Source organism: Leopardus geoffroyi, chromosome A1 (assembly GCF_018350155.1).
Source record: "Leopardus geoffroyi isolate Oge1 chromosome A1, O.geoffroyi_Oge1_pat1.0, whole genome shotgun sequence".
NCBI classification, from domain to species: Eukaryota; Metazoa; Chordata; class Mammalia; order Carnivora; family Felidae; genus Leopardus; species Leopardus geoffroyi.
The window spans coordinates 155,749,292-155,774,691 of NC_059326.1; the positions used below are offsets into that span (position 1 = coordinate 155,749,292).

Genomic DNA, 25,400 nt, shown 5'->3' on the forward strand with positions numbered 1-25,400 from the left:
TTCTGTGTCTCCTTCTCTCTCTGTCCCTCCCCTGCCCACGCTGTGTCTCTCTTTGTCTCTCAAAAAATAAAACATTAAAAAAAATTTAAGATGCAGTTTAGAAGTGACCTGATGGTGAAACCTACTCCCGCGTAGAGTTAGTTCCTGCTTTTGTAGTGCTCCCCTTATTTGATATATGTATGTTTTTATTATAACATTTATCAGTAATTTTTATTTTATGTCTCTCACCCTCCATCTAGAGTGTGAGGTACTTAAGGGCATGTAGGTGTTATAAAAGCCTGGAACATAATAGAACCCTGACTGATACACTATTTAATAAGTGTTTGCTGAATGAGTGAATGAATTCTCACCTTTACAATTCTGAGAGTAAAGCACATTTAGTTCCAGAGTAACAAGAAGAAACTTGACCCTCTCAGGAGCATCTCTATTCTTTCTCTCTTGTACTAGAACAAGGCCCTTAAACACGAGATTGGGGGTAGTAGTACCGTGAGACTAAATTTAACACAACACTACAGGTAACAAGGTCATAGATGTGACCTTGAAGCAATGGTAAAGGGAAAAAGAGTTGGGAAGTCAACTGCCATCTTTGTATGTGATTGTTGTCTGCATCTCAACTGTAGCCTCGGCTAGAATGTATGCTGGTAAAGAGCAAGGTCCTTGTCTGTCTAGTTCAATGCTAGATCCTCACCACCTGAAAGTGTATCTGGCACAGAGAAGGAAGCTAATCAATACCTCTTTAATGTTAAAGAAATGAATCGGTGTAGCATTAATGATGAGAAGACATCCATATTTGCTTTAAGTTAGGTTTCAAGATGACAGTCTACCAAAAATAGTTTACAAGATACAACATTTCACTTAAGAATAATTTTGCTGTTATCTTTCCAGGTATACACACATGCTATTCCTTTTTCAAAACTACAAAGCAACCAGTGTCTGCTAAACAGAATGGAAAGTGGATCACAAAGAGGAATAAGAGACAGCAATTATATAAATTAAAACCCACATATTGAAACCAGCCCATTTGCAGGAGAGAACCACAGAGAAAAGGTTCATTAGTTGTCTAAAAACAATAGCTGGAGAAAAATATTTTTAGTGAATTGGAAAAAAAAAAAAAGTGAATTCAAGTAAATTCGAGGAAAGATTATATTAAATGAGTGAAAACATAGTAGCTAAAAACATTTCCTAAATGAAAAAGTAAAGCTATATTAACTTGATGGGTTTTAAAATTAACTTGGGTGCTTTCAATTAAGGTTTTCTCTGTACTTGGGCAGATTTCATCAGCCAACATGCCTATCTCCCGTTAATGCATGTGGGCCGCCACAAATAAAAGCCCATATTCTTAAGAGAAGTCTTGACATCTCCATAAAAGTATACTTAATATGCTAGGGAAATGGAGTGATCAGGGGGAAAAAAACAACAAACAGGAGCATATTTGGTTGGAAGAGAAAACAGAGATCAGAAGAAGGCAGGTGATGGGTATGCCCAAGACAGCCAGCAATGCTTGGGCTGGGGCGCTTGAAAGGCTAATCCATCACCTTCAACAAATACAGAGACCTCTTAGTGAGTGATTAGATTACAATGTACGAAGCGGGCCAGTCTTATCCATAGGGAATTACAAAGTAAGGATAAGAAACACATGGTCCCAGGCTCCTGTGTATTTATAATCTAAATGGGGAAGAAGAAAAACTGTCAGGAGAACAGGACAGCTACATTTGCTCAAAGAGAAGTTAACCATTTTCTATTATTAGGATCTTGGGAGTTAAGAGAAGTTGGTTTTTAAGCAGAAATGCACAAAGCACCAGGATTTGTATTATTAGGCTCTCCGTAAGTATTCTCTATTCTAAGACAGCAAAACCGGATGCCAAGATCCACTAATGGTAAGAAGCAGGAAATTGTGGAGGCAAAGTTAATAATAAACATTCTTATAGGGCTTGCTTCAAGTTTCATCCCTTTGGGAAGTTTTGCCCATACACTGGGGACCACAGTGGTCTCCCTTGGCCCCGAACTTACTGCATTTCCACTTAGATAAATTGGCAGCCTTAAAAGTTAGCTGGAGTTTCACGTCTTACCTCCCCACCTAGGAGATATGATATCTCCTATGGACATTATAGACACCATTCTTTTTGTACTTATGGGCCAAAGCATGTGCTAATGCATGAGCTATCCACAGTGTTCTCAGTATGGTATGTGCATAAAGACACCTGGATGTGAAGGAGATCCGGCTTTCACTCACACTATCCTGTTGATCAGTTATCTTATTGGCTAGGAGGGTGATCTTCGCTTCCTCATCTCTCCAAATAACACCTCTCCCAAAGCTGCTCATGCTCCAGACAGAGGAGAGGGCTTTGTTCAAGAATATATGAGAAACGTCATTTCTCTAGCAGAGGAACAAAACCAAAACAAAACAAACATTTTGAATGTAATTAAATCAACAGAGTAGACTGGGAGATCTAAGAATGATGAACAAGTCAGGCAGAGAGGGTAAGGCAGATTGGATGGTGCTATTTTCAGAGTTTCCTCCACTCGGCAGGTGTCCTAATAACCTAGCACTGACCATGCATCAGGGTGTAAAGGCACTGTTCACCTGAAGGGCAGGTGTAGGTCCCCAAGAACCACATTAGTCAAGGAGCAGGACAAAAGGCAAAGGTAGGAGACAAGATCCAAGCACTCAGAGGTTTGTTTCTCTCTAGGTCTAGGAAGTAAAGTCAGGCATCCAGGAAAACTGTGGCAACTGAGGATAGTCAGGAAAGATGCCTCGCAACTTCCAGTGAGAGAGTCAACACCACACATTACAACAATTTAGTTCATTGAAAACTACCTCAAAATACATGGAAATGATTAAACCGTTAAACCTTTGTGTGGATTTTTAAGTAAAAAAGTGCATTAAGACAAAGTGAGGCATCAAAGATAAATTAAGCAATTAAGACATAAGTGTACCTGCAGGTAAAGTGCACAGAATAATAATACTGAAGTTGTGAGGCACCTGAGTGGCTTAGTCAGTTTTGCGTCTGGCTCAGGTCATGATTTCACCGTTTGTGGGAGCCCCGCATTAGGCTCTGTGCTGACAGCTCAGAGCCTGGAGTCTGCCTTGGATTCTCTCTCTCTCTCTCTCTCTCTCTCTCTCTCTCTCTCTGCCCCTCCCCTGCTTGTACTCTCTCTCTGTCTCTCAAAAATAAATAAACGTTAAAAAATAAAAATGTTAAAAAAGAAATAAATGCATAAAATAGATTAATAGCACTGTTCGGCACAGGAGAGAGTAGAAGACAAGAACAGGGCGAAAGGACAGCTACTGATGGCCAAACGCTTTACTCATAAAATATGTAGAGAAAAACTAGAATGTAGTAGGACTACCGACATAGAATCTCTTCATTATCTTACTTTCAGATTCAGATTATGAAGGGCTTTTTTTTTTGTTGTTGTTACTTCTTTTTGTTATTAAAAAAAAATGACTCTGCTGTGATATAATTGCTGCTTAGAAGTAAAAGTTCATGACACAGATGTAAAACAACCACATAGCCAGAGGCTACAAAGTGGTTTTGCGTATATGGGGAAAAATCCTTCCATTATATTTCGTAGAGCTGCAGTGTTCATGAACTATGAACTTCCTGTGCTATAAAATAATATTAAATATAAAAACTCTACAGCCTTCACCAGAAGCCTCAAAGAATTTTAAATGTCTATCTATATAAGGCAGGAAGAGCAACTGAGCTGAGCAGGGCTGAGTTGAAAGGCACTCTGGTGATGAGTCAGGTATATTCACAGATAGTCACAGATAGATAAAGTGTAAAGGTTCTTGTTATGTCAAGTGGGATTTAAACAAACTTTTTAGCTGAGTTTGCCCTTGTTACACAAGAAAAGCTTTAAGGATGTTCTTGAATTGATTAGTCTAGTCACTGTTCTTCTGCATTCAAATTTGTACTCTCCTTACACTGTAGAGCAAGAGACACACAACTTGTTTAATGAAAAATATTCCATTATATTGAGTAGTAAAATACACCTAACAGAAATGACAACTTATGACCAATGAAACCAGTAATTCAGGAGGTGACATGGCCTCAGAGAAGTAAATGAGAAGTAGAGGAGAATTTCTGTTTATAGGAGATAATTCTTTTAGGCACTGTATTTTTTTTTTTTTGTTGTTGTTAAAGAAATTCCAAATTAATTGATCTTGGTGCCATTACCATCACAATATTTGGAGTCTCTGAATTTCCCTGGAATCTCCTTAGGAAACTATGAACTAAAGCAGACCTAACAGAGACACTTATATCTTTTCTGGAAAAATGAACACTTACGTTCAGTAACATGAAATGCAATAACGACCACGGAGAAGAGGTAGTACCAGACTTAAAATTTTAAGTTCCAACACAGTAACTCTATCTAAATATATAAATTAAAAACTCCTTTTAGCATTTTAAACCCGACAAAGTCCCTGGTTTCAGACAGTGAGGTAGTAAGTCAAGTTATTACCTGAATCCTCCTCAAAGTCATCTCACTATGATTCCAAAGGTCTTAAAGAGAACCAACCAGGCTATCAACGTCTCTTCCGAGAAGAACACTCATACCCAAACCCACATTTATTTCTCTAGAGTTCACTGCAGTTCTCAGTAGCCTGTTCTCCATCCTAGGTGTGTGCACATAACATCAGGCAGATGAAGGTTTCATCTTCTGAAAGCCTCAGAACTCTAGGAAGCAATTATGTCAAAGCAGCTATGTGTGAATGGAGAACTGAAAGCAAGATTTCAATTATCATTATGTATTTAATGAAAATTTAACGGTTTTTTGGAATGTCCAACTCTATATTCACATGGCTCCAGAAGTATAAAAAGGTATATAGTGAAAATGCACAGCATTTATTTTTAATTTTTATTTTGTTGCCAATCGTGGCATCATTTCCAAGTGTTAACTTGGTTAACTTCCAGCTAGAATTTTACATTTTGCTTACACAGAATTTCTTGTAATAATTTAAATTCAAGAAAGACATTTGTCTTCTATGATTGACAGGAATGTAGATGAAACATAAGGAAGAAACCAATGAATTTAAAGAAGTTTCTCACAGGGATATGTTCTAGGGCAGGTGTCATTCTGAAAGAAAAACAATTTATTAAAGAACCAAGCGTCTTTCAGGGAGTGTGGAAGAACAGGACATTAGCAAGAAGAATGAAAGGGAAAAGGGTCAGCATGGAATTTTAGTAGATTAAGGACAATGAAGAAATGAGGTTGAATACTAAAAAACAGGCAAACTGAGGATAAATACTGTATTTCAATAGAAGATGCATGGGGAGGCTCTAAGAGTTAACGCTGTGAAAAGACATGACTGGAATCAGGACTTAGTCTAGAAAATACAAAGATACAAGCAGGAGAGAAATGACAGAAATTTTTAAATTCTCAATATTGAAAAAAACTGAACAATTTCTCTAAAACTGTAGAACTTGACTTGCTGGATAAAACAATTTCTAATAATAATAACTATAGGAAGTCCTTGCTCTGCACAGTATAAAATGACTATAAAAAATGACCATGTAAGTTGAAACCATGCACAGTGATCATGACAATCAATGGGAAAAACTATGGTTGTTCCATGACCTTAAATTTTTTTTTTTTTTTTTTTTTTTTTTGTCAAAACATAAAAATCCACCTGTGGCCAGCAAAAAGCAAGTAGGGGAATTAAAAAAAAAATGATAAAAACAACTGTATTTAGTACACTGTAATTTAAAGCATTAGAAACAGAGGCACCTGGGTGGCTCAGTCAGTTAAGCGTCTGACCTCAGCTTAGGTCATGATCTTGCGGTACGTGAGTTAGGGCCCCGCATCAGGCTCTGTGCTGACAGTGCAGAGCATGGAGCCTGCTTTGGATTCTGTGTCCCCTCCTCTACTTGTGCTCTGTCTCGCTCTCTCAAAAATAAATGAATGTTAAAAAGAATTTAAAACATTAGAAACACTGAGAATGAAAATGTTCTATTTCTTGGTAAAAAACTTACCAAAGTTGTTCGAACAGTGCTTGCCTTCTCATAGAACTTATGATAGAGTTCAAGCAAATCTTTTCTATGCCTTGGCTAATTTTCATACTCCTAAGTTTGGATCAGCTTCCAGCATTTTATCCTTCGCACTTCCAATGTCGTGAAATACCTCTGAGCATTCATTTCATGTGGAGTGTTTTTTGCTAGCGTCACTCTCTGTGGGACATCTTCATCTTTTTCGTCACAAACACTTTACAATTTTACTTCCTGCATTCCATTTCTTTGCTGCACTTTCATCTTTGTTGGCCAGGTCTCTTTTGGTCATCTATTTTTATAAAATGGATGATAGTGCTATCTGTGCATAAACTGAATAACAGATATGCAGTGGCCAGTGAAAAATTAGAAAGAAGTGATGTGACTGGCTGCTGATCACGATGTGCTTCTGTTATTTACATAGAGATTTGTACTGAATGCAATCATTCCCAGTTAATACATTGGGGTAACTGAAATGTGAACCTTGTTTTTTTTTGTGTGTGTGTGTGTGGGGGGGGGAATTTGGCGTTATTTAACTAAACTATGGTAACTGAAATTTGGGTATTTGGGACCATGCAAAGTGAAGAATGACTACATTTACTGAGCCTCAACTATATGCCAGGAATTTTAACAGTCCTATATGGATGGTTTCACTTAATTCTGACCATAACCCGCTGAGATGGTACTAGTGTTATCCCTATTTTATAGGCAGTGTGGTTATAAATCTTCATCTGATCGTATTATACAATTAATTCTCCTACATATTTGGGAGAATACAAACCACCCACAGTCATGACAAATCCAAAGCTTTTACTCATAAGTGGTGACTTACTACCATTAAAGAGTTTGAAATGACAAGTAATATATTCATTTGAAACAGGTATCTGAAGTAAAAAGTCAGGGTCTCACAATAGCATGGAAGGAAGGTGGACAGTTTCAAAAGATGCGCTAACTCTTACGTGGCAGTGGGGTACCAGTCAATAAAGGAGGATGTCAGGGAACTAAGAATTACTCTTGGGTCCTGAAAGAGTTTACCATATGTCCTTAACTTTCCTCCCCACTCCATATATTTCAATGAATGCTCTCTATTTAGGAACAAAGAGAATCTTTGCAATAAACAGAAGACTTTTTGCTAGGAGACCACAAACTCCTTGAAGGGCAAGAGGCACATCTATCAATCTTTACACTGTTAGTCTAGACTAGTGCCTAGTACACATTAAGTGCTCAATAAATCTTTACTGAATTAAGGAACACATATTTACAGTTAGTTTCTTGCCTCAAAACAACCAAGAATAACTCAAGTTTGTGGAAAGACAGGAAGTTAGACTCTAATCTTAGGGGAAACTAATTAATTAGAAATTATTAATTGGTAAAAATAACTAAATTTGGGTTTTCCGAAATTTGGGCTTTGCCACATATGTTGATTTTATATGCTTGATGTTATTTCTGAAGAAAAGCAAAACGAAGTAACTCTGAGAGACTGTTCTTCCATATTGGTGCTGCAAAAATTGGAACTACAAAGGTTATAGAACACTGTACTTTCACTATAAAATTCAAAATGCATATCATCTAATTCCACAAGTAGCTTTCCCACCATTTCTCACTAATGTTTCTCAAATATTGGTTATGTTTATTTAAAAAAAATTTTTTTTAAGTTTATTTTTGAGAGACAGAGGGAGACAGAGCACAGAGGAGGGGCAGAGAGAGAGGGAGACACAGAATCCAAAGCAGGCTCCAGGTTCTGAGTTGTCAGCACACAGCCCAACATGGGGCTCCAACCCATGAACCATGAGATCATGCCCTGAGCTGAAGTCAGATGCTTACCTGACTGAGCCAGCCAGGTGCCCCAAATATTGGTTATATTTAATCACTTGTATTTGTGGCCTTAAGTCAACCATCTCTTTTTCAAAGCTTAATCATTTTCCTTGTGGAAACTAAGCAGGAAAGGTATGGCTACTTTGCCACATAAATTAAAATGGGAAGAAACACTAAAATTTTTTGGAGGCAATTTACTAAAACGAAATAAAAGTAAAAATCTGAAATAATTCATATTTGCTTTCTAAACATACCTCAAGTATTTGCTAAAACTAGAAGAATCTCTAAGCCAATACTGAATTTAGCCGATTATTAGCAATTTTTAATTTAAGGTCTCTTACAAGAGTCTCATTTATAGAGATCTTTGCTATACAAAGCTTAAAATGATGTTTATGTTTCTTTGCCCAAATTTTCAACAAGTAACTTCTAAGTATTTTAGAAATTAAGAAAGTATGTAATACAACTGAATTCTGTCAAGGATTGTGTCATGAGATTATTCAAAATATCTATACACTAGCTGGCATAAAATTTCTTTATTTATTGGCATAACATATTGAATACTTGGGGTGAGATCCGTATGAGTGAAGGGATATTAATAAACAAAATGGACAGAAATTCCATACCAATTCTCAAGGAATATTTAGATATCATGTATCTATTAAATCAATTCTAGTACCTAAAAACTGAACTCACTCATCAAATTATCTCTCAAAATTTATCATTAAATAGAACCATTTTCCTCTAAAAAAGGGCTATCTTTTTAACAATATGATGAAACAAAAACTTAAAAAAATACTATGACTTCTTTTAAAGTACTGATAACGAACTTAGAACATCTTGGTATTTTATACACTGAAAATATCTGGCCTGCCTATGGTACCTAATGTTCACTTTGAATTTTCACCTTGGTACTAATGAATTTATATTTTAGATGTTTCTGATCACTTTTAGAAAGCAATACAGTTTTTCTGAAGAGTTCTGTGTTCGGGGTAATTTTGTCAGCAGATTTGTCACTGGTGACTTGACGTCCGTCTCTGACAAGACACACAGAGCAGGCAGGGTGGGTGCAGATGGAAGCAGACACAGAATGTGTGGCTAAGGGCAGAGACCTTGTGGCTTGAGGGAGGCACAAAGTGCACAAAGAGGAGTGACGGGCTGTGGACCCAGGCAAACCACACAGGTCAGGCAGGGAGGGGCGGGCAGAGACGGTGGGCTGGGGGAGATGTGATGCCACAGGCTGCAGACAGAGACTCTAGGTGGGGGGACTGAAGCCAGGGAGACACAGAAGCCAAAAACTGTAAGGGAAGAATCAGACACAGAGACTAAGCCAGATGAGAGACAGAGAGTCAGAGGTCAGAATACAGACACAGAGGGAACCATCAAGAGCAGTGACCCAGACCGAAGTGACAGAGGGAAGGAGAAATAGAGGACAAGTGAAGCACAGACAGCCATGGGAAGGGAGAGCAATACTTGATATACGGTAAGAAGGGTGAACATTTCTGTCTTAGGTACTACTGGCACTGACTTACTTTTCCAACAATCAGGGACACAGCATTAAGAGCCATGAGACAGTGCTATCGGGACAGTAAATGTAATCGCTCTTACAAATTAACTCAAAATGTATAATTTTCAAGTACAAATACAAATTCATATTATTTGGTTATTTATCCTAAAGCATTCCAAAAATAGTTTAATTTTTTTTTTATCTTTAAAAGGAAGAGTTAGCTCAGTAAAAGGAGAGTTGTCACCTTTACTGCCAAATTCTTTGAAGGATTTCTCGCAAATTGGTTCAGAAAGCTGTAAAAAAACATGGTGGCTATTTTTAATTTTTTTTTAAGTGAGATTTTTGAAGTGCAACTAGTTATATTCTCTGTGATTACTGGAAAACTGAATGAATAAAAAGCAGAGGAAAATATTGGATCTGATTAAGTATATATAATCAGGGAAAATACTAGTGATCTACATAAATATCACATATTTAGATAGGTTATTCTAAATGATTCTCTAATCAGTTATTTCCCCAGAATTCCTGATGCTAGCTAATTATAATGAATGATTCACTGAAAACACAAGAATTTCTGGTGGTCAACTTTTAGAATACTCATCCCTTACATTAACTAATAATTATAAGGTAGCATAGAACAATGAATAGGGAAACTAACTGATGAATAACAGCTACAAGGCCAATTCTACAGTAATGAACAAAAACTGCCTGAAAAGTGCTATTTAGTTAATGAAAACATCACTTAAAACGATTAGAATGTATATCCTTTGAATGGGAAGAGGAATGCTACAGTTCTTGAGCAGTACACATAGTCAAATAGTGGTACAATATGATAGATGAGAATATGCCTTGAATTTTAAGTTCTGTTTACAAGGCAAGTATAGATTTTCAATTACCTAATTAATTTGAGCTGTGTCTAAAAACATATTAGACAACTCAACTTGTCTACACATTCTGAATGACACCACATCTAGAAGCAATTACTGTTGATTTTTCATTGCTATCTTTAGAAGCAAGTGATTATTCACTAACAAAGAAGAGATACAACTCTTTCATGTCATTTCCTAAAGATATGTTTTCAGCTGTAAACTGAAGTAAATATTTAGCAAATATTCAGTAAGTTCAGTCACTATAAAGAGTTAATCTGGACTATTTAAGCAAAGTAAAATTGGGGTTATGTTAGCAGGTTTTCTACAATTCAAATATACCTAGAAATTACTAATTTTCCACTTTCAGTTCTGGAGGGGGAATGGGGCTTGACAGGCATGTGTCATCAACAGCCTCCTTCTACATCCAGAACCAAGATGAGGTCATCTAAATATAGTAAGTTTTCAAGTTTAATTCTTAACCCCTAAGACATCTACTATGGTTCTCTTTTTTCCTTTTTCTTTTTTTAATATTTATGCTATTATCTTTCCAATTTTGAGGTGCCCTGATTTATATCAAGTGTTCTAGATAAAATGAAATATTAGAGAAAGGCCTGTCTCAAGCTATGACAGACAAGGACAAGGAAAAATGAGATGGATACAAGTTCTGGGAGGAAATAAGTTGACAGGCATCACATCTCTAGACTACACAGCTTTAGTGAATCTAGCTTCAGGTATTTCCTTCACAGTAGGTGGAAAAATGAAGCTGTGAGGAGGCAGAGCCTGCCATCCTTGTGAACCTGGTGCAGAGTGACCACAGGTGTGTCAAAATACTGATCCTTTTACCCTGCAGGTCTCCTGGAAGTGGCTCTGTCCCTTCACCCCTGGACATAAGCAACCTTGCCTGTGAAAACCAGGGCACCATATAAATGTTACACTTTTCTATATGTGTAGCTCAAGGAAGAGTGGAGTACCTTAATAACTTGCTCATTCCTATGCTTTATGGTTACCAGAAATCTTAGAGAACTCATAAAATATATCTGATGAGGAGTTGAGGTTTTCAAGGACCCAGAACAAGAGAATGCTGGGAGGGAATAAGGGTACAGAATTTTGAGCTCAGTAGGTAGCCTGGAATTTAGGAAGGATCTCTAAAGTCAGATGGGCAAGTACTGTCTTTATCAGTGGGAAGTGGCTGGAGAGCAGGACTAGAAGGAATGTCCCAGAAATGTCATCTTCTCAATGAGGCCTTCTCTGGCCTCCACCTCCACATACTTCAAGTCCTCTCTTCCTGCTTTATATTTCTCCTACCAATTACCACTATCTAGCATGCTACATGTTTTCCTCATTTATCTTGTTTACTATTTGTCTCCCCTTCTAGAATGCAAGCTCTGTAAGGGACCTTTATTTGTTGTAATTCATTGCTACCCCCTTGGCACCTGGAACAACATCTAGACTGCAGTAAATGTTTGCTGAATGAAGGTGTGCCGACTGAACACACACACCCAGAGAGGCACGTAGGGAGCACAGTTGCTTTCATCCTGTAGTTTCTATCTTTCTGTGACTCTGGTTTCTGTGAAATATTTTGTGACCCTTATCAGTGTCACAGAGCACAAACGAAAATATGAACAACTAAGTTATTTGTTGTTTAAGATTAGAATTAGAGACAGGGGAAAGGAAGGGACAATATGTCTGCAAATGCTTTTTCATTCCCATATGATTAAAATAATAATAGTTTTAAAATGATAGCCTTAAATTCTAAAATGACGAATGAGAATATACAGTACCACATTAGGTTTTTACAGGGCTTTCTTTCTGATGAACTCAAAATGTCCCTCCGGATACTACACAAATTATTCTTACAACATTTCTACAAGATAAGTGAGGTGGATACTTACTGTTGCCATTTCATAACAGACATACAAACAACGAGAATGTGGGCTATACAATAAACGATAAACATAGGTCCTACTAACCTGTTATGTAATTTCTTGAATAACAGTGTTTTTAACTGGCTGATTTTACTAGTAGGAAACACCACTAATAGGGGTGGGGCAAATAGTCTGTTGACAGATATTCAAGACCCTTCAAATATTCACCATTCCCTATATGATAAGTGAAAAGTCAGCCTTCATTTTAAGTATAAGGTACAACACTGCCAACTTCTAAGTGTGGAGTTGTCAAGTGTAATATTTGTTTTCAAAAGAAAAATAAAAACAACATGACTGTACTGATAATAATGACCATGGATGTGTTAAATACAACTTAAAAATTTTATTGTACCTGTTTTTAAAATACATATATATTCACAGATAAATAACAGTGATAAAATGAATCTATTATGAACAACTGATCTATTTTTTTGTAAAGGGAAACATATTCAGCAATGAAGGAAAAATACCGTCTTAAATGAGTATGTATTTTTACAGGCAATTTCACTGTGATGACCACAGACTTTAGTCAAACAATAAAAACAATATCGCTTAAGAAAAACTTTATAAATTAGAAAGATGGGGGAAAAAAAGACTTCACTAAATTGAATGCAGAGTCTAGATACCCATTATTAACTTGGGCTTGGAGAATTTTAGGTATTTCCAAGGTACAGCAACAAGCTTTGGTTATTTCCATTTGAACTTCCTGCTGTCCCTCAAGTGTCATCACCTCAATCAAGTAGGCCATAGAATAGTTTCATCCTCTCTTGCCCTTAACTGATTTCCTCCTCCAGCTCCTCTATATTTTGGTAATGTTTTCATCATCCCAGTTACTTCTCATTCTAGCTTACTTCTCCCTCTCACTGAACCTCCATGTGCAATCTATTTGCCAACAGGGAGTGCAGATTCTTCCCGAGTCATATTTGTCATCTCTCTCCTTTCCTGTCTGTTCCAATTGCCACCAATCCAGTTCACCCCATCCGCCTCTACTAGCGTTATCGTCACGGCCGGCTGAGTCTGCTGCCTCCAGGTTCGTGCTTCTTTCTTTTATCCATTTATTAAATTAATCTTCTTCAAAATCCCATTTTGGTCATGTCATACCTCTTGTTCAACATTTTTAAAGAACTGTTTGAGAGAAATCACTGATTTTGACTGAAAAACTGTTCAGTTTTTATAAGTACATGTGGAAAATGCTGGGGGTTTGGCCCTCTTTTCTCATGATGCCAGTTTCAAAGGGAGGAATCTACCACTAGCAGAGGTCCAGGAAACAGTTCTTTTTAATTTTTTTTTTTTATTTTGGGGGGAGAAAAGATAGTCATGATAAGCTATTGTTTACTGCTATGCCCCCAACTTCCAGAATAGTACCTGGAATATAATAAGTGCTAGAAAAACATTTGAGGAATAGATAGGTATATGCTGGGGAGTGAACATGAAATCTCCTTCTGATTTAAGCCAAATTTTTTGGAATAAAAACCCAAAGGGAATAGAAAAGTTACAGGGAGCAGCAAATTCTGTCCTAAGAAAAATAAGAGCTACATAGTGAGAAGACTTAGTGATCAAATGATATAGTGTGCAAATGTGATAAAGAAGAAACTTAACATCTTTTCTCTGATACATTGTACAGCAAAGTCTAATGAGGCAGTCAGGGAACAAGGCTAGGAATGAATTATCTTCAATGAACTTTTTACTGCCTTTTTAGAAAGCTGCTCTTAAATCCTAAGATATCAGAGCAGGATGAGCCTTATAAGGCTTTAGCCCCCAAAAAGCTTCTGGTGGTTTCTACATAGGCTTGAGCAGTCACCAGAGGTGCAGTTTAAATCTGTTGTATAAATTACTTACTCCTGAAGAATAATTAACCCCAAAACTGGGCAGCTTAAAACGAGACACATTGAGCACACACAGCTTCTGTGGGTTAGGAATCTGAGTGTGGCTTAGCTGAGTAGCTGGCATAGGGTCTCACCATAATCAAAGAGTTGGCTGTATCTCAAGGCTGATCTGTGAGAGAATCCTTTTCCAAGGTCACGCACGTGGCTGAGGGCAGGCCTCAGGTACTCACTGACTCCTGGCCAGAGCCACCAATTCTTTGCCACATGGGCCTCTGCACAGAGCAACTCACAATACAGCAGTTGGCTACCATCAGAGAGATCCAAGTCGGAGGACAAGAAAGAGCCTTAGCTCCACCCACATTCACTGGTCTTACCATATTCCCTGTTATCCCTTAAGCAGCAGGCTTCATAAAATGGTGACTAGGTTACAGTGCCTGTTAGGTGACAACACCTCATGGGGCTGAGAATACATTGGTATTCTAGGGTGTGGTACATACCCTAAATCAGCATTTAATTCATGTGATAATTCTCCCAGATCTGGGAATGAAGGGATAGAAATGGGACTGGTTTCTCTTGTTATTACCCTCAGTGACCTACTAACAAAACTGTGTCTTCTCATTTCTATGATTTCAGGCTCTGCTGATCTAAAGGTCTTAGTTCCACAGAGAGGAATGCTTCTATTGAGTGACACAACAATGATTCCATTGAACTGGAAGCTGAGACTGTCATCTTGCCACTATGGGCTCCTTACACCACTGAATTAACAAGGAATGGAAGAGTATTACTATATTGGCTGCGGTGATTGATCCTGATTACTAAGGGATAACCGAGTTGCTACTACACAATGGGGATAAAGAGGAGTGTGTCTGCAATACAGCAAACCATCTAGGACACCCGTTAGTATTTCCTGTGATGAATGTCAACAGAAATCTACAACCATCTAATTCAGGCAGGATACCTAATGGCCCGGCTGTTTCCAATGAAGGTATGGGTCAGCCGACCAGGCAAGGAACCATGACCAGTTGAGGTGCTTGTTAAGAACAAAGGGAACATGGAATGAAGGTAGTTTTAAATACCAGCTATAGCTACAGGGCCAGTTACAAAAATGAGGAATGTAATAACTATGGGTATTTCTTTCTTATTTTGATTTGAACACACATATTAAACATTTTTGTTTTCCTCTCTTATTTCTTTATCATTTCATGTAAGATGTGTCAGCATAATTAGCTTTATCTCTCAGTATTTAAATTACAGGATACAAAAGGTAAGAAGAGTGGACATCAGCCAAGGACAATTAAAGGACTTTGTATCCTTTCCTGAGGAAAGGGGTTGTGTGTTTTCGTTCGTACGTGGGATAGTCGTATCACATCAGGTGCAAGCATGACTTTGTTAATGTCTACAATTATTTGCAGATTAAGTTTGGTTTAAGAAGATGTGGATAACTGCCAAGGTGACAAGGGGTGAATGTGGAGGCTCTGTAATGTGTCAGTTTGGCTACACTGAACTATGTTTCCCAGAACTATGTTTCAAATTGTGTGTTTCTGGTTAGGATGCTACAGAAAGGAAATTTCTGTGGGACGTTTGGAGGGCTGAAGTCAAGCGGCAGCCATTTCTAGCTCATGCGTGTTGTAGTTCATCTGCTAGCTCAAGCACCGGCATGCGGCCAGAAGTGCACCTGTTCCACCCTCACTGAATTCCCCTTCAGCATCCCTGATGCCTGGGCCAGGTGTGCGTGTGTGTGTGTGTGTGTGTGTGTCTGTCTGTGTGGACAGGGCACTGCCTTCTCTAGGACACCCACACCACCAAGGACAGAAGCAAAAAGAACTAACATGAGCTTAAGTTCATCCTCATGGGCTCCAGTTCATGCTTATGGGGGTCTCATTCTTGCTCTCCATCACTTTACATCCATCTCCCTTTCATAAACGTCTGCTCTGTGGTCTCAAGCTCCAGCATGGATGCAAAGTCGACATTCTTACAGAGCTTAACCAGCTCTGGTCAAATCCCAGGTCAAATCCTTTTAACAAATCCTTTACTATATATAGTCAATCCTCATTATTTGTGGATTCCACATTTGTGAATTCACCTACTTACTAAAATTTACTTAAAACCCCCAAATTGATGCTCATGTGCAGAGTGGTGAAAAATGTGAGTTGCCTAGCTTGCATTCCTAACTCAGGTCAAATAAGGCCATGCTTAACTTTCTGGTTTCAGTTCTCTTGTTTCAGTGTCCTTTTCACAGACTATTTAGTGCCATGTTTTTCACATTTTTGTGCTTTTTTTTTTTTTTTTTTTTTTTTTTTTTTGGCGATTTCACTGGCTGAAATGGCCTCCAAGGATAGCACTGAAGTATTGTCTAGTGTTCCTAACCACTAAGCCTTAGTGTTCCTAAGAAGACCGTGATGTGTCTTATGGAGAAAATTAATGTGTTAGATAAGCTGCATTCAGGTACGAGTTACAGTGTTGATGGCTGTGAGTTCAATGTTAGAGAACTCAACAATATTTATTAAATAAGGTGTCTTTAAATAGAAACATTCATAAAGCAAGGTTATACATTGGTTGGTTAATAAAAATGTTGTGGCCAGAAGCTTGTAGGAACCTAATCTTGTATTTCCCCAGGATTCACTAATTCAGCATTCTCAGCGACTTTATAGAACATAACTACTGATAATAAAGAAAGTTAATTATATAATATATATATAATATCATACATGTATATGAATGTATTATATATACTATAATATATAACATATACACTGTATAATATATATAAATACACACATATACATATTATATAGATATATTGTAGCATATATATCTCCTATCTGTTTCTCTGATTGAACCTTGACTGACAGACCTGAAAAGTTTATCTGTGACAGTGAGGCTGAGTTCAAGTTTAGGTATCTGTGATAGTGAAATACAGTGGTAATAATTTTTTACGTAATAGTTCTTTACCTAATGTTTGACATGTTCTCCAAATTATTTCCTTCAATTATGTAAACATGTCTGCAACTCTAAGTGCTTAGTGATTAACTGTTCGCTATGACCGTCCTATGGAGTAATTTGTGTTCAAAACTTCTGCTCGTTCTCTGACATCTCTGGCCAAAGCAAGCCCATTTTTGTTCTGCAGCTATAACCAGATACCACTGCTCATTTTGTGTTTACCATCCAAACTGGTTGGGAATTGTGAAAGCCAAAACCAGAAAGCAACAAAAAATATCATCACTCCTCTTATCTAGACATGACAGACTAATGTACAAACTCTGTTGGCTGGAGATCAATTCCATCCTTAAATTGTCTTCCTAAGCTCACCTGCTTCCTGAGGTACCTCACCCTCTACCTCTTCCAGTAGGCAGGCCCATGTTGCCTTTGTTGCCTGTGAACATTTTCAGATCCATTCCAGCCCTTATTCCTTACACTGCTCTGTTCCCTTTGCCTAGAATATCATCCTGATGTCTTTCTATAATCCACATCCTACCTATTACACGAGGTCCAGCTAAAATATTCTGCATGAAAAATTTTTCTAAAGGTCACAGCAATCTCTCTTCTCTGAACTCACAGCCTTGACTGTCTGTTCTATCACTGACTTGGTACTCAATCCAAGGCAAATATTCTGAGATCCTGATTAGCTACCAGTCCCTGTCTTAATCAACTTTTTGTTTATGTATATCCTGTCTCCCTAAGCTTCAGCGGCAACTGTCTATATTACTTGCAAATTGCTTCACCTATTCATCTTTACTAGATTTGTTAGTAAGCATTTTCAGCCACTTAACAAATTTCTGGTAGTAGATCAGACCCATGCCGTATGTTACCAATAATTCATTCAAAGATACGAGGCAGAACAACATGCTTAATTCGCAAAACAGAATTCCACATTTCATTAGCATATTTTTCACCCTAAAAAAAACCCCCACACATTTCTCATCAAACACATACCTGCTGAGACTCGAGGACAATCGGGCAGCATGGACTCCACTGATGTGTCTAATGGTTCTGAGCTAGAGACCCAATTACAACAATTCTGCAATGCAATAGAGACAATTTTCCGTTGAAACATTTTTTAAACCAAGACCAACTTTTCTGGCTGCAGAGATAAATTTATCCTATATAATCAACCACTAGAAGCTATATCCAATTTCTTTTCCATGCACTGTAAAAAAAAATTCCTATATAAACAGTATTATTCATGACCAATGTGGCTGTGGAAAAAAGTTTATCTTCTACAATTCAGCAAATTATCTGTTCTGATAAGAAGACATGTAAGCTTCTGTGAATGATGATGGAATACATTTATAACAAAAGGCTAAGATTATAATTAAGGAAAACTGAAAAGGATGTCCATTTTTAACTTTTAGATGGAAATAAATATTAACTTGATCACATGAAAAAATATCTTCATTTTTGAACTATAGTCTTTGTCTCTGTAATACTACAAGAAATAAATTTTGCATTTACTCCTTAAAACTTAGCGTATATAAATATACTGTAATTTTTTACTTCAACCTGGGTTCAATGAAGGCTGTATCAAATAGTTCAAAAGAAATACAACCTAGTGAATTGAAGCTGTGTGGTTGAGGACACAAAGCCTTCAATATTAAAGCCAATCTTTAAGATAATGATGACTTACCATTCAGACAAATGAAATAAAAACAATGTATATTCCTTCTATACATTTTGATTCTGTATTTAAAGTCTGGCTTAAAAAAATGTGATTAGCCTCATATGGCTTTTAAAAAATTTCTAACACACACACACACACACACACACACACTGAATTTCCAGACAGATTTTATTTTAAAAGACATCATCCTATCAATCATGTTGGAAAAATCGCTGATTGCTATTCTGGTAAACAAGCATGTATTGTATATTTTTAGATGCTTGCTGCCCTGGTTGTGCACCATGGAATCCGTCCTCACTGTGGAAAGATCCTTGACTGGTAGATCAAGTGTCTTATTGTATTTCCTTAATTCATTCTGTCTGGAAGAAGATGTCAGCTGTGTTGCAGTGAGGAGAGAATTTCAAAGGCCCCAGTCCCCACCAATAAAGGCCGAGGAATGGCTTTTGAATAGATTTGTCAAGGCAACCCTACTGTTCTGGGACCAGGGAGAGCAGGAATAACATAAAGGAAGGGTTGCTGTATGAGATTAGAAAGTGAAGTTCACAAAGCATGGCAGATTTTTGTAAGAAACAGTAGATCAATGAAACTATTGAACTGTGTGGAAAAAAAAAAAAAAACCATGAAAACAAACACAACATCTAGTAATGTTCTTAAATGCTTTCTCTCTTTTTATATTTAAAATGGATAAAATATTAGTATTTTATGTATTACAAAAGCTTGATGGTTTAAAGTGAATATGTATTCTATAACTAGCACTCCTAATCTTAATTAGCAGATGAATGCAAAGTTATACAATGTGAGAAAGCAGAAATTATAAAAGAAGTAGGGTTTTAGAAGATATTTGATACATCTGAAATAAGTAAAATTAATATTACTATTGATAGAATACCACATCACAGAGTTCTAGATAATGCAGAAGATTAGCACACAATTAGCCAGCTTTTATATACAATGTGACACTTGCTTGTAAGAAATAAGTATTCTCCAAAGCAGTGTCAAGATATGTAAATGGATGATTCGTTTTATCATTCATCACAGCCCCTAATAAATTCAAAAATCATGACTTCTATAGGTACTAAAAATAGGCTCCCAATGATACAGGGAGATAGCTTCAATGAAGAATGACTTTCCCTTTTTCTCTCTTTTTCTTAAACAATTCACTCTTTTCAATGACAGCAATTAGCGCTACCTACAGACAGGCAGCGATTAGGTATATATTTTAATTATTATTCATCCTCGTAGTATCTCCAAATCTGATGAAAGTCAGCTATTACCCAGGTGATATGTCAGTCTTAATACTGCTCACCTACACTTCACATATGTAAAACTACGTCTTATAGGATATTTCTAGTATTAATGAAAATGATGGTACATTACAATATGCAGGCGATTAATCATTTTCTAACTCATTATCACTGACTTTAAAAAGCTGAATAAAATGGATTTTATCCAGGTCACCTTTAAATCAAACATTTAAAACAAAAGATAGGTTAATATTTATGATTCTGAAATTTCAGTTTTTATCTAGATCCATGTTTTAGTCTTTGATCTCTCATAAAAATAGGTTAGAAAATAAACATCCTATAAAGTGAGTATGTCCAAAAGTTCTCTGGAATGACAAAGTACCTGTGAAGGACAGTTAAGGCTTGAAAGAAGTTTGATGAGTGTACATGGACATGTGTGTGCACGTTCGTGTAACATTTTTATCCCACCGGGAAAAATATGTAGAGAAAAGGGTAAAACAATCAAAAAATATGTTTGCCATGTGACAGAGCATAACAAAATAAATAAATAAAGTGATAATAATAATATTATTATTAATGTAAATGTATGCGAAATACATGGAAATAAATATGAGAAACACACAGCCATTACACCTGAATTCACATGAATTCAATCTGTCTGAAATTCCATCATATCAAATCCAACTTCCTATTCTTTTTTTTTCCCCAACTTCCTATTCTGAGATGCATTTCTATAGTTTAAAAACTAGAGTTAAAAACCAAATTTCTTTCATTGTTTTCCTAATGCTTATTCTATTCCTCTTCTCGCTTCACCCTCACTTTGCCCTCACCCCAGTTCTTCAGCTGAGACGGACACTAGTGTAGTGTCCTGGATGGCAACAGAGGCAGCTGAGTAGGAAAGTCCTACCTAAATTCAGAACATGCTGGAGTGTGTCCTAAGCCCCTGGAGATCCTATTCTAAGGAGCAGCCAGGCATGCTTTACTATAGATAGCAAGTGAAACATGTTTGGGCCTCTGATGTAGCCCTGCCTCATCCCAACCAGAGAGAAGGAAGCCCCTGGCCAGAGCCAAGAGTTTGGGATGCACAATGTAACTAAAGTTTCTCTGGGTTTGAGGGGAAAAAAAATTGGCAATACAGAGAGTATTTCTTAGAGTTAAGTGTTCTCAATTCAAAGGTCTTTTACTCTGAAATAATGAACTCACAGTTTTTTTGTGGTTATAAACTGTCTTCTTTATGAAATCCAAAATGTTGGGAACAATATTTCAGTGTAGATATGAAATGAATTAAAATTTTTAATAAGAAGATTAGAATTTAGTCTATTATATTTAAAGAGAAAAATATGTACTAAGTATCCTGTGCAAGGTATCTGGAGATATATTTGCTGACCTGGTTGAATTTAGGTACTTCCTCATTTTTATTTTATTTACCTGAGATCCACCAATGCCTCAGAGGTAGAGCTTTAAAATGGAAGGCATTGTGTCCTCAGACAAGAACAACTACAATTCAGCAGATTGTATTTCCAAGGACTGCCACTTAGATCTGATGGTGCTGGGTAAGGGTTCATGACAGTTATGTAGAACCATACATCTGGCTTGGCTGGAGATTTTCAGAGGCCAAGAATATGTCAGGAAATGACATTTGCCCACTCAGCCTTTTTTTAAAAAAAATTAAAAGTATGTATTTAAGGTGTACAATGTGATGGTGATGATTTGAAACAGGCATACATTGTGGAATGGTTACTACAGTCAGGCTAATTAATTTTCTCACATAGTTACCATTTGTGTGTGTGTGTGTGTGTGTGTGTGTGTGTGTGTGTGTGTGTGTTGTGTGAAAGAACCAGAAATCTATTCTCTTGGCAAATTTCTAGTATTCAATACAGTATTGAATAGGTACTAAGTATCCTGTGCAAAGTATCTGGAGATATATTTGCACATCATGCTGTACATTGGGCCTCTAGACTTATGTACCCTTCATAAATGCAACTTTGTACCCTTTGACCATTTATCTCACCTCCCTGCCACTGGTAACCATTGTTCTGTTTCTATGTAATTGACCTTTTTAGATTCCACGTGTAAGTGTGATCATGTAGTATTTTTAATTGTGTCTGTTTTTTTTTTTTTTTTTTTTTTTTTTTTAAATTATTTCATCTAGCATAATATCCTGCAGGTCTCACCCACTTGACAGTCCTGGAGCTTGAGATATGAAGTGTCTTTTAGGAGCTGCCTCAGGCTACTTTTTACCTCTCCTCATGAGTCATGGTTAAGTATGGATTCTTGGTCTTTTGGTTGGGCGTAGTTCTCACTCAGAGTGATTGTCAAAAGTAGCCCTCAAATTGTTATTTTAAAATTATATAAGTAATACAAGAATATAGTACTTAACTTTCTTTCTGTGTGCTAATTGCTAAAATTAAAAAAAAAGTAAATCAGCTTTTTATACTAAGTGAATAGTTAAAATCAGTATCTTTATCATATTAATTTAAATATGCTTACAAAACAAAAAGCAGTTTTATCAATTTGTAGTATAAGAAGAATGACCAGGCAGTTTGTACCAGAAGACACTTCTAATGTTTTTAAAGTGGTGTTTGGTGAAATAATGGAGTTAATCATTACGAGGCCAAAAGCAATGAGGCTTCATCTATAACCAGACTACTATTTTTATGGACAACATTCCAGTTAAGTGAAGTTGTTTTTCTTGGGAGGCATATTTGCAAAATATCTTAGATTTTGAGCCGATTGCAACTGAAGCCAGAGGAGGAGGTGCTGAGGGACACAGACGTTACCCTACCACACCCTTCTCTCAACACCCGTGCTCAAGACAACAGCTCTTTTCTATTCACTGAACCCAGGGTTGTTTGTTCTTCATTATTTCAAGGAGTCTTGCAGAGTGGACAGAGACTAAAAAAAGAGAAAGAAAAAGCGACAGAGTTTTATCCTGAGTGCTGAGAAACACCAGATTCTTATTTTGCCAAACCATACTGAATTCTCCCTGAGGGGGTCACACATTTAGGTGGGTTCCTACAAGGATATCTGGCAAAGGCTTCCAAAGTCTCCTTTTTTATTCTTGTTTTAGAGAGGCGCTCTGAGCAGGGATAATTTTAAAGCTCCACAACAGAGATCTAGTAATTTTCATCTCTGGGATATTACAGTGTTTTCTAGAACACTACTTTTTTTCACAAAGTAGTTCACAAAGTAGATGGGATAGGAATTACTGTATCTGAAACAGGCCCAGAATGATGAGGTGGCTTTCCCAAGACAATAAGCCTTCAGTAGAGTACCTGGTATATGCCAGATTTCAGTTAGTGATTTAGCTAGTGAGTGACTAAGCCAGAATCATTATCAAAACTCAGTTCTTCTAACTCCTTGCACTGAATTACTACCCTATGGCAAGATATTTTGAATATGCAAATCATTCATAAAACAAAAGAATACAACTCATGTATTTTATATTACTTGCGGGCAAGAAGGTAACAACAGTAAGAACTATGATTTATTGAACTTCTTTAAAATGCCAATGTCCATGCATTTTTTTTTTTATGTATGCTATTTTCCAACTGTACTTGCAAGGCAGGTATCTCATATTTCAGAGATGAAAAACTGAATCTCAAAGAGATTAAATAACTTAGCCAAGATCACACACTTAGGTAAGTGACTGAGTTAGAGTCTGAATTTCGGTATGTCATAATAAAAAACTCTTCATGCAATTTCATGCTTAAGGCATAAATGAGGGAATTAAAAGAACTATTCAGGAATAGGTCATTTATAAAATTATATAATATTAAAAATTTTAATAAAAGCTATGCTTACAAAGAAATTAATGCCAGTGCTGATTAAATTGAGATGAATTCAACTATTGCCTATTTCAGTCAGATGAAAAAAGGCATAGATTAATATATTCTGATTTTTGAAGGCAGCACCTACTCCAGTCTTCGTTACAAACAGTTGAAGAAATAAATCTACTATAGAGAAGCAGCTGCTGGTTACCAAAGGGCAGATAGGCAGGAGGGGGGCGGGGATGGGTGATATAGGTGATGGGGATTAAGGAGTGCACTCAGATGAGAACTGAGTGCTGTGTGGAAGTGCTGAATCACGACATTGTACATCTGAAACTAATATTACAATGTACATTAACTAAATGGAATTTGAATAACAACTTACGGTAAATCATAATAAATCAAAATAAATTTTGTTATGTTCGTCACCTGGAATGAGATATGAAGAAGTTCCAATTAAGAAATGATGAACAGGGATGTTTCTAGTTTGGGACAAGTACTAAGTTCCATAGTGGTTGTATGTGGGGGAAAAAGTACGCTTATTAATCTTACTACTTACATAATGCTGGGAGATGTTTTCACACCCACTTGGACAAAAAAAAAGTATAGGCATGAAATACACAAAATTTCTCTTGAAAAAAAATTAGGCCTTTGGAGAAGATAATTAAGGATGTGGATAAATTGTGAAAGGAGAAATATGAAAATCAATGTGGTTAGAAATCACCTGGATGTTAGAACAGATGAAAAGTCCACCTTTATATATTTATAACATTATGAGGAATGGAGTAAAAATATTTTAGATTTTTGCATCATGAAGGTACTTTTTCTTCTCTCTTTTTTTTTTTTTAAAAAAATTTTTTTTTTCAACGTTTATTTATTTTTGGGGCAGAGAGAGACAGAGCATGAACGGGGGAGGGGCAGAGAGAGAGGGAGACACAGAATCGGAAACAGGCTCCAGGCTCTGAGCCATCAGCCCAGAGCCCGACGCGGGGCTCGAACTCACAGACCGCGAGATCGTGACCTGGCTGAAGTCGGACGCTCAACCGACTGCGCCACCCAGGCGCCCCACTTCTCTCTTTTTTTTAAATCTGCAATTTATTGTCAAATTGGTTTCCATACAACACCCAGCGCTCATCCCAACAGGTACCCTCCTCAATGCCTATCACACAGCCTCCCCTCCCTCCCACCCCCGCATCAACCCTCAGCTTGTTCTCAGTTTTTTAAGAGTCTCTTATGGTTTGGCTCCCTCCCTCTCTAACCTTTTTTTAATGGAAAGAATAACAACAACAGTGAAAACACACTGGTAATATTATGATTATACCACTATGGGATTATACAGCTTAGTCCTTCTATATATTCAAGACTCTTTCCAAACATTAACTCTCCAGTCCTTACAGCACACCATAAGGGCTGGTAGAAGTTGCCCACCATACCCATGGTAAGAGGTCTGCTGAATAAATGTCTGGGTTTTCTATTAAGAACAAGTGGGAGAAAATCAGGAAGGTCAACTAGTTCTCGTTTAAAGAAATATATGATTTGACTGGACAAGTGATATAGCATGGTGTAGATGATGTCAAGTGCTTGTAATATCAGAAAGATAAGTATAAATAAAAAAGAAGTTTCAGCTGTACATCTATAACCAAAATAAAAGAAATAATAGGTTGAAAATTAAAAAAAAAAAAAAAAAAAAGGAGCATGTTCAACGAATCATGATAGTTTTCAGGCTCACTAGCCCTCAGGAATGGTAAAAGAAGTTTTCTTATCCTGAGCTTGGACCATGACCAGCCCTTAGGTTTCTCCAGGCCCAAGGGTCCATCTGGCAAAACGCTATCAGCTTTT

The 25,400-nt window shown here is 37.0% G+C and overlaps 1 protein-coding gene and 1 long non-coding RNA gene across 15 annotated transcripts in view; one reads left to right on the forward strand and one right to left on the reverse strand.

The window, feature by feature from the left end:
• Nucleotides 1-25,400, reverse strand: part of FAM172A (family with sequence similarity 172 member A) — a 441,861-nt gene that overhangs the window by 131,840 nt on the left and 284,621 nt on the right. For 9 of the 14 annotated variants that reach the window (XM_045498232.1, XM_045498206.1, XM_045498178.1 and 6 more), the window contains one exon: nucleotides 17,863-17,947. In XM_045498232.1, the coding sequence (XP_045354188.1) occupies nucleotides 17,863-17,947 (85 nt within the window). Of the gene's footprint in view, nucleotides 1-12,426; nucleotides 13,469-17,862; nucleotides 17,948-22,216; nucleotides 22,687-25,400 lie in introns of those variants that run through there. The other 5 variants (XM_045498198.1, XM_045498150.1, XM_045498168.1 and 2 more) reach the window with 4 other exon arrangements.
• LOC123608403 lies at nucleotides 13-14,709 on the forward strand. The gene is made up of 3 exons (XR_006717220.1): nucleotides 13-515; nucleotides 13,000-13,133; nucleotides 14,563-14,709. It is a non-coding gene; the product is annotated as an uncharacterized LOC123608403 (long non-coding RNA).